Source organism: Scylla paramamosain, chromosome 22 (assembly GCF_035594125.1).
Source record: "Scylla paramamosain isolate STU-SP2022 chromosome 22, ASM3559412v1, whole genome shotgun sequence".
Classification (NCBI taxonomy): domain Eukaryota; kingdom Metazoa; phylum Arthropoda; class Malacostraca; order Decapoda; family Portunidae; genus Scylla; species Scylla paramamosain.
Genome location: NC_087172.1, coordinates 4310001 through 4320000, shown reverse-complemented (window position 1 = coordinate 4320000; position 10000 = coordinate 4310001). Strand labels below are relative to the sequence as shown.

At 36.9% G+C, this 10000-nt stretch overlaps 1 protein-coding gene and 1 long non-coding RNA gene across 7 annotated transcripts in view; one reads left to right on the top strand and one right to left on the bottom strand.

The window, feature by feature from the left end:
* The window catches only part of LOC135111457 (uncharacterized), a 232870-nt gene that overhangs the window by 36355 nt on the left and 186515 nt on the right, over window positions 1–10000 (top strand). The gene's annotated exons all lie outside the window — the stretch shown is intronic.
* The window catches only part of LOC135111456 (uncharacterized), a 46482-nt gene that overhangs the window by 28270 nt on the left and 8212 nt on the right, over window positions 1–10000 (bottom strand). For both annotated transcript variants that reach the window (XR_010273744.1, XM_064024750.1), the window contains exon 2: window positions 9091–9161. Coding sequence is in view for 1 of the 2 variants with exons in the window: in XM_064024750.1 (XP_063880820.1) it covers window positions 9091–9161 (71 nt within the window). In the remaining variant the exon portion in view is untranslated. The remainder of the gene's footprint in view (window positions 1–9090; window positions 9162–10000) is intronic.

The following is a 10000-nucleotide window of genomic DNA, read 5'->3' as shown; positions in this document are numbered from 1 at the left end:
ATGAAAACTTTTACACGATATATTTTCTCTCTTTTTTGTTTGAATAGGGAGTTATGATTATTTTTTGCTTAACTTTGCTCATTAAGTCCTCCGTCGTTTAACGTTTTCTTTGCCTTTCTTCCAAACCCTCATCATTTTCTGCTTTGCTATTATTTTTTTTCTTATTTTTCTTATAATTTCCTTCTTTTTACCAACTGCTCATTTCTCCTTTCATATTTTTCCTTGATTAAATTTTTCCTTTTTACTCGCACCTAACATTTTTCTCACCTGTGATTTCCTCTTTTTACGTGTAATTTTCTCGTTTTCCACGTATCATTATCTCCTTTTCACTAACTTTTCCCCTTTACCGTATAATTTTCCCATCTGACTTATAATTTCCCGTATTCCGTATATTTTGTTTTCCTCCATCTCTCATATAACTTTCCCTCTACTCATAATATCTAATCACTACTCATAAAACGCCTCGCATTGTATATTGTGTATTTATTTGTAACCCAGAGAAACATCACGTGATCCGTTGCAGTTTTCTCTATTTACTTGTATTTGTTGTTGCTGCTGTTTTGTGAGTTCCAAAGCCTTTCAGGGAACACTTGATCACGTGATACCGTGCAATTCTTTCACTCTCAGGCTTGTTATTGCCAATTTTTTCTGCGCTTCAATGCTGCACGCGGGACATTTGATCTCCTCAATTCTCTTCTGTTCGTGTTTGATGCCCTTTTTGCCGGTGTGAATGCAGCGCTTGGGACATTTGGCCTTAGTTATGAGGACACTGACGAAAAAAAACAAAAGCGTGTGGGAACGTCCATCACTCCCACGGTGCCTCTAGTGCTCGTCTTCCTGTATTATTTTCTGCCCTCCCGTGTTGTCCATTCAGGAGGGGGAAATGGGCAGGAATATACTCGTCTCTTGTAAAGGTTAGAAAGGGGAGTGTTCCGTCACCTCGGAAATGTGTAAATGAAGGACAATCGGCTGGTGACCTGTTGGCAATTATGATGTTGCGAACGATGCTGTTAGTGGTGAAAGTTCTTCATAAGCTTAACTTTTGATTTGTGAAATATGTTAAAGTTAAGTGCAATGATTTGTTGTAAATTTAGAGTAGAGTTTCCAAAGGCACAGCTGACAGGAAGATAGGGAAATGATGGAGTACTCAATGGGTCTAATGTGTGTTTCTGTAATTTACTTCCACGCAGTTTTTAAAGTCATTGAATTGAATCAAATGTGCGTCATTAGCACTCATAAAATTAACTCCAAAAAATATTAAAATAGTTTTGTAAGTCAGCATTGCATGTAACGCGAGATATTTGAAGCGGGGATTTTAATAGACGCAAAACATAACACTTTGATTTTATGAAAGCAACTATTGCCTAACCTGAGGGCAGAGGAATGTGAAAAGGCTATAGTTGTTTGTTAACATTCAGAGCAATGCAAAAATGTTTTTTTTTTTTTTTTTTTTTGAGCAGATGAAAGAAGAGAGAATAGACAAGGGATACAGAAACACTCTAGAGACCATAATACAAAAGTGTCCATAGTTGTGGCAGATTATGGGAAAGATTGCCAAAGGATGAAAGGGAAACGTTAACTCAGCACTCAGCGAGGACAAAAGATTCAGTGTCATTTGGTGCTACAGACAGACACGAAGCGAGATGCAAGACGTCATGTAACACAGACGTGGAGATATGTTATCCTGTTCTCTTGTTATCCTGTTCTCTTTATCATGCATTTCAGAACTCATTAAAGGGAAGTGTTACGAGGCAAAAACATCACTTAATTCAGTGCTAGTCCTCATTTCTTTGTTATTCCCTTTCTGAATCTCCTTGCCCTTACTCTGATCTCCTTTGAACTAGATAGATAAGAAGCACCTCTACCTTTTCTAACCTAAGCCATACACTAAGAGAATTTCCATAAATAAATGAACGTTACAAATATTGCTAATTGCACTTATTTATCATGTCCAGAAAAATATTTATGGTAAAAATAAAAGTGTGATTGGCATTATGAGCTTCGCATTGATCAGGTATTGGAGAAATGGTGGTGAAAAATGCACGAGGCTTCTGCTTTTTTTTTTTTCTTTTTTCTTTTGATAAGTTGGTGGAAGGAAAGTAAAGAAATCATTGCGTATTCTGTGCAGGATTTTTGAATATAATTTTTTTTCTACTCGTTTTTGTTTGGTTTTATGTATTGGGTTGTCCATTTATTTACGTATTTTTTTGTATGTGTTTTCATTGTTATTTATTTATTTATTTATTTTTTTGCTTACTAATTTATTGCTTCAAGGAACACACACACACACACACACACACACACACACACACACACACACACACACACACACACACACACACACACACACACACACACACACACACACACACACACACACACACACACACACACACACACACACACACACACACACACACACACACACACACACACACACACACACACACACACACACACACACACACACACACACACACACACACACACAGTTATGTATCCACCTAAATATCACGTGAATCTGTGCGGCAGGCCAGAAAGAAAATATGTGATTGACTTCATATTAAATCCGAAGGACGAAGATAAATGAGTTATTCAAAGGACACTACTTGTAATACTGAAATATATAACACCTATGGAAGTGGAGAATACCTGTACAAACATCTATAGAATTGGATTAGTTATTTGAATACCTGTAGAAATGAAGAATACTTAACTGAACACGTGTAGAAGTGGTAAATAACTGTAGAAATGAGAATTACTTATAAGAATACCTGAAGGGGTAGGAAATAGTTATTTGAAGGGAAGAAATGGAGAAGAGAATAGCTGTCTGTAGAAATGGATAGTATTTATGAGTACGCATTAAATCTGAGGAAGGGGAAATGGAGAACGCGTTTCAGAATACCTGCAGAAATAGTAATGATGAAAAATAAATCGGAAGACTGCAGAAAAAAGTAAAAAAAACGATGAAATTTTAAAATAACGAAAAACGAAAATTAAAATTAATCAGAAACTATTAAAATGTGCAGAAAAAGGAGAATGAGCTTTAGAAATTCGTACAAAAGGATAATTACCTGTAGAAAACAGCTGATGAAAATGCAGAAAAAAATAAAGTCAAGAAAACTGTAGGAAAAGGAGAATAAACTATGGAAAGCTGTAGGATAAGGAGAATAAAATGTTGAAAACTGTAGTAGAAAGAAAGTGTCCTATAAAAAAAATGTAGAAAAGGGAGATTAAATTGTACAAAACTGAAGGAAACTAGAAAAAAAAATCTATAGAAAACTGTAGAAAATGAAGAATAAACTGCAGAAAAATAGAAAAAAGGTGGATAATCTGTAGAAAACTGCTGAAAAAAGGTAAATAAAACAAAGAAAACTAGAAGAAAAGAACAAAACAAAGAAAATGTCGAAAAAGGAGAATAAACTTTAGAAAACTGTAGAAAAGGAGAATAAAATTAGAAAACTACAAAAAAGAACAAATAATGTAGGAAAAAGAGAACAAAACAAAGAAAACTATAGGAAAAAGAGGAATAATCTATAAAAAAAACGTAGAAAATGGAGAAGAAACCGTACAAAAACTCGAAAAAAAGGAAGAAACTAAAAAAAAAAAGAAATATGAAAACAACAACTATACCCACAGGAAATCCGAATACCTGCAGAGAGAGAGAGAGAGAGAGAGAGAGAGAGAGAGAGAGAGAGAGAGAGAGAGAGAGAGAGAGAGAGAGAGAGAGAGAGAGAGAGAGAGAGAGAGAGAGAGACGGCTTATACAGTAGGAAGGGAGGGGCAGCGCTGTAGGAAGTTTGATAATTAGGACACCGAAGCAAGGCGCCGCATCCCACACCTACCGAGTTGCGAGGCTCGTTAGGGAACTCATCACACTCACTCTGGCACATTCATTATCACTACCCGGCGTGTGTGTGTGTGTGTGTGTGTGTGTGTGTGTGTGTGTGTGTGTGTGTGTGTGTGTGTGTGTGTGTGTGTGTACAGGTGTGCTGTCCAATGGAGATGAGGAATGAGAAATAATAATTCACCTCAGAAAAAAACCTTTCGATATTTCTACTTTTCTTTCTTTTCCTTTTTTTCTTTTATTTTTGAGGGAACGGCCTTTCTATTTTTTTTTTCATAATTTTTCCCTTGGCTGATCTTTAAGTTACATAAAAAAAGAAATACAGGATGAATTCGCTTTCACTTATTTTTTTTAAATTCTTTTAATACATAAATGTTTTTTCTACATTAATAAGATTTCTTAATTCATCTTTCATTTATTTATTTATTTTTTTCATGGTCAATGGGCAAGATAGAAGATTTTTGTTTAATAGTAGCTTTTTAATCTTTTTATTTTATTTATTTATTTTTATATATATAACAGGTTTCTTTGTAGTATTGATGGAGGCAGGAGTGGTTGTTGGAATTAATCGTATCATTGCTCTTTTTTCGTGAGCGTGATGGGCAAGAGACGAGAGGGAGTTAGGCGATTATTATGGATCATCCGACTCAAATATTAATTGAATCATAAACAGTAGCTGTCAGAAATAATCGCATCATTGTTATTGTATAGTATCATTTAGCACACTGATGAACGAGAGAGAGAGAGAGAGAGAGAGAGAGAGAGAGAGAGAGAGAGAGAGAGAGAGAGAGAGAGAGAGAGAGAGAGAGAGAGAGAGAGAGAGAATGAATAACCTTACTGAACAAGAGGGGAAGGGAAGCTGGAAGTACCATTTTCAGCAATGTTGTTATTTTCTATTATTGTCTCTATTTCTCAATGTTGTATTAATTAAGGTTTGCCAGCAGGTAGGGAAGATGAGCACCACATGTAATACAATTAGTAGTCCCTCTTATATCATTACTTCACCAGAGGGAGAACCACAAGTAACATTTTCTGTAATCTGTTTTTCATTGTTATCCTTGATGTATTATCGCTCTGTTTATCTATTTTTGTCAGCCAAGAGCTCAGGGAGATGGGAGCCACGAGAACATAATTAGAAAAAAACTATATGCTCAGTAAACTATTTTTTTTTATAATTATCCTTTCTCTGCATCAAAGTTTTATGTATTTATTTATTTTCGTTTACCAGTAGCTAGGGAAGAAGGGGGGCAGATATAACATAATCAATACTTCGTCTTATACCATCGCTTTATGAAGGGACAGAAAACCACATTTTCAGTAACCTATCTTTCATATTTATCCTTTCCATGCATCAAAGTTCCATATATTTATTCATTTTCGTTTACCAGGTCCTAGGGAAGATGGCGGGCCACGAGAAATTTAATTAAAATTGTCTTATATCGTCACTCCCCAGGCGGTGATGAGCGAGGCAGGGCGTGTAGCATAGCACCACCTCACCGCATCATTGCATCACCTCTCACTTATCCCGCCACCCTGCTGCCGCCATACATATATATGATCCTCCTCCCTTCTTTCTATCATTACTCTCTTCTTTCTATCATTACATCGCTTACCGCTGCCATCTTTACTTCGGCCACGCATTCATATGATCTTCCTCCCTTTTTTCTATTTCGCACACTTAATTCACTGCGATACGAAACAGTTAGCAGCACCGGAAGTAATGCGTGAAATTTTTATAATCATCTACAAGAAAGTTAGCAATGAAAAATAATACGTTTTGCAATTTTTTTCTCCCAATTCAAAGATCGGATGTGGCTATATAACAAATAAAGATGTCTCAGAGTGGTTAGTAATTAGGGAAAGGTGTGCCATATAGCCGTCAAATGGTTAACATTGAAATAAAAAAAAAGACTGCCTCCTCCTTTCTTTGTCTAGCAAATTAAATATAAAAGGCTGCCTTCTCCTTTCTTTATCTTGCAAATGAAATAAAAAAAAGACTGCCTCCTCCTTTCCTTATTTCGAAAATTAAATAAAAAAGGACTACCTCCTCCTTTCTTTGTCTCGCAAATTTAACATTGAAAAAAAGATGAACAAAACAAATATAAAAGAAATTCGAGCATGAGTTAAATAAAAAAATAAATAAATAAATAAAAACGAAAAGAAAAAAACATTCCACCTCCCAAAATTGTTACAGTATTAATTCAAGGGAACGAAACGCGCGGTGCAAATAAAACATTACGAAACTAAATCAAGGGTGGTAAATCTTGTTCCCTATGAAAATGATAAGAGAGAAAACAACGGTAACAGTACAAAACTAATTGAGAGGGAAAATCTGCACAATAAAATTAAATAAACAAACAAGCACGAAATTTGTTTAAGAGAGAGAGAGAGAGAGAGAGAGAGAGAGAGAGAGAGAGAGAGAGAGAGAGAGAGAGAGAGAGAGAGAGAGACGACACAAGAGTTCGAAAAGCCAAGGTCATATTACTGAACTAGAAGTTTCGGTACTCTTAAGTGTGCAGGAGTTTGGCTAATGACACTTTTATCGTGGCTCGTAAAGATCAATATTTGTTCAGCCATTATAAGTTTTCCGCACTTTGGTTTAGATTTCTTTTTTTTTTTTCTTGTGTTTCTTGAAATCACTGCAGGTAACGCCGCACCCTTTTTTTTTTTCTATTTTTCTTTTTTATTCATCTGTGTCTGTCTGTTTGTCCGTCTTTGTTCCTCTTGTACAAAACCCCAGTGGCCGTGTTCAGTTTTCCCTACGAACACTGTAACTGCAGATTTATACCGTGAAAAGTAATGGTTTCCAGTAATAAAAAAATAGATTAGTTTTTATTATGTTAGATTAGGAAATATATTTGGCCAGGTTCGATTGAGGAAGCTTGGTTGTTACGTTGAGTTGATGGAATCTTTCTTGTTGGGAATTATTCTGGTGTATATTTTCATGGTTTAATTCTTGTGTTGGTAATCTGTATGGGTGGAATTGATGAAAAAAGCTGCTTTGTGACCTAAAGCGCCCCGTGGTTCGGTGGCTCACTTGCCTGGCTACGAATCAGCGGGAAGGAAGAAAGGAAGGAAGGAAGCAAGGAACTAAAGAGGATGAAATAGAAATAGAGGAGTAAGGATGGATGGATAAATGAATGATTAACAGGAAAACTATGTAAGTGATAGACTAAGAATACAAGAAAATGGAAAAAAAAAAAAAAACGAATTAGATGAAGTGTTTGAGCTGACCAATCGGTGCATAGGTCACTGAACTGCACATCCTTCCTGTGGGTCGATAAACGGGTGCCTGATGATCAATGACTGACTTTGTGTCCCGGGATGAGGGGTATTATTGACCACGGATTCAAATGCCAATGAGACGGAGGTGAGCGCCGAGGCCAGGCTGTAGCTTATGCTCCCTCCTTTCTCTCTATAACTTACGTAGCACAAGATCCGCGGCGCCTCTCCTCCTGTTGCTGCTGTTGCTCCTCCCTGTATCCCTCATAATGTAATTTTAATCGTTTCACCTCGAAGTTCGCACCTTTCCTGCGTGTGTCGAGTTTAGTTTCAGCAAGAGAGTAACTTTTGTGGATGCATTAGATAGCTGCTTAACTTTCTCTCTCTCTCTCTCTCTCTCTCTCTCTCTCTCTCTCTCTCTCTCTCTCTCTCTCTCTCTCTCTCTCTCTCTCTCTCTCTCGTTATGTTTCGCACGGCGTAGCAAAGTTTTGCTGTAAAAATATGTGACAAGACGTTTCTTCTTCTTCTTCTTCTTCTTCTTCTTCTTCTTCTTCTTCTTCTTCTTCTTCTTCTTCTTCTTCTTCTTCTTCTTCTTCTTCTTCTTCTTCTTCTTCTTCTTCTTCTTCTTCTTCTTCTTCTTCTTCTTCTTCTTCTTCTTCTTCTTCTTCTTCTTCTTCTTCTTCTTCTTCTTCTTCTTCTTCTTCTTCTTCTTCTTCTTCTTCTTCTTCTTCTTCTTCTTCTTCTTCTTCTTCTTCTTCTTCTTCTTCTTCTTCTTCTTCTTCTTCTTCTTCTTCTTCTTCTTCTTCTTCTTCTTCTTCTTCTTCTTCTTCTTCTTCTTCTTCTTCTTCTTCTTCTTCTTCTTCTTCTTCTTCTTCTTCTTCTTCTTCTTCTTCTTCTTCTTCTTCTTCTTCTTCTTCTTCTTCTTCTTCTTCTTCTTCTTCTTCTTCTTCTTCTTCTTCTTCTTCTTCTTCTTCTTCTTCTTCTTCTTCTTCTTCTTCTTCTTCTTCTTCTTCTTCTTCTTCTTCTTCTTCTTCTTCTTCTTCTTCTTCTTCTTCTTCTTCTTCTTCTTCTTCTTCTTCTTCTTCTTCTTCTTCTTCTTCTTCTTCTCCTCCTCCTCTTCACTTGTTGATTTTGGTTCGGGCACTTATAGATGCTGATTCACAGACACACTGCGAGGATGATGCGCCTGGCGGGTCAGTCCTCAGTATCAGTAGAGACTCAAACAATCAGCACAAGACAGAGAACAGGAGACGAACTCCTTTACCGCCACAGATCACAAAACGTTCCCTAAATCACTCGTGTGCCCTCTAGGACCACCAGGCAATAGATAACAGATTTAGATTAGGAAAGGAAGAGGTATCAGTGAATAAGCTGCGTAGAAGACAGTAAGTAGCATTTTATATTATTGAGAAAAATGGTGTGGTTTGGATAGTTATTTAGATGATGAACGATGGTAGTAGTTGATAGAGACTTTCTATTTGTTATTTGTCGAATAGTTAAGATAACTGATGAAGAATATACTTGAGTTCTCAGAGCATTCAATACATATTACAGTATTTGCACAGAGAAGTATACGTAGAATAGGAGAAAATCATTTAGATGGACAGAGACAGGAGACGAATAATGGGAACAGATATTGAGAAAAGATACTCGGAAATACAATACATGAAATAATGATTGCACACGGAGGTACAAGACAGGAGACGACAAAAGGAAAAATAAAAGACAATACGTGAAGAGAATGGAGAACAGAGAAATGGAATAACTAGTGAGAAAATACAGTACGTAGAATAATGATTACACAAAACCGTCAATTTGCAATAGGAGAAAATAAATGAAGCAAACGGGAATACTAATAACAGACGACAGAAGAGAACAGACAAATAGAAACGCAATGAGCTAGAAAAAAAAAAAAAATATGATACACACACTAATGTGGAGGAAAAGGGAAAATAGATAGGACAGTAAATAAAGTAAGACGGTTTGGTGAGACTAATAAAGAGAGAGTCAATAGAATCTTACCTGAGTAGCCGACAATGAAGGCCCTGTTGGAGAATAGTGGCGACCTCGCAGGCGCCAGCTCCCCCATGCTCCTGTGGGGGAGGGAGAGAGCGTCAGGTAATGGGCTGATGGAGTGGTGATGGGCGAGCGGGTTTGGTAGTGCTGGGGAACGGAAGATTGTTGATGAGGCGTTGAGGTTAAGGGATGGTGAGGGATGTTGGCTCTGTTGGTTGGCTCTGTGCGTGTGTGCGTGTGTGTGTGTGTGTGTGTGTGTAGGTGGGTGGGTGTGTGGGTGTGGGTGGAGGGTTCAGTGATGGTGGTAAAATAGATTAATGGCTTATCTTCCTCTCTCTTAGTAAAAAAATGCATTCGTTCGTAGAAATGTGTGTGTGTGTGTGTGTGTGTGTGATGGAGGTGATAATGATAATCATGGAAAAATTTTGCTGCTTTCTACAATTTCTACTACTACTACTACTACTACTACTACTACTACTACTACTACTACTACTACTACTACTACTACTACTACTACTACTGCACAGCAACAGTAATAATAACAACAACAACAACACCTAATATTTATAATCCCTGGAATACATTACATCCTTAAAAACTAAAAAGAAAAAAAATAATAATAGAATAGAAAAGAAAAATCCCACACACCTTTCATAACTTAATAAAACTAAAAAAAAAAAAACTGCTTAAGCACACTAATTTTTCATCCCGTAAGCAAACTCAGTGTACACGCCGGCACACAATGCAGCTTCTAATCTTTCCCCGGTTGTTGTCGGCGGCTTTTAGTGGCTTTTAGGAGGCTTAAATTAGTCAGCTCAGAGTAAAGGGGAAAATCTGTTAAGTTTATTCATTTATTTTTTCTTTGAAGTACTACGAAAGTTTGTCCATCAAGAGGGGAACTTTTGAGACTTCCTTA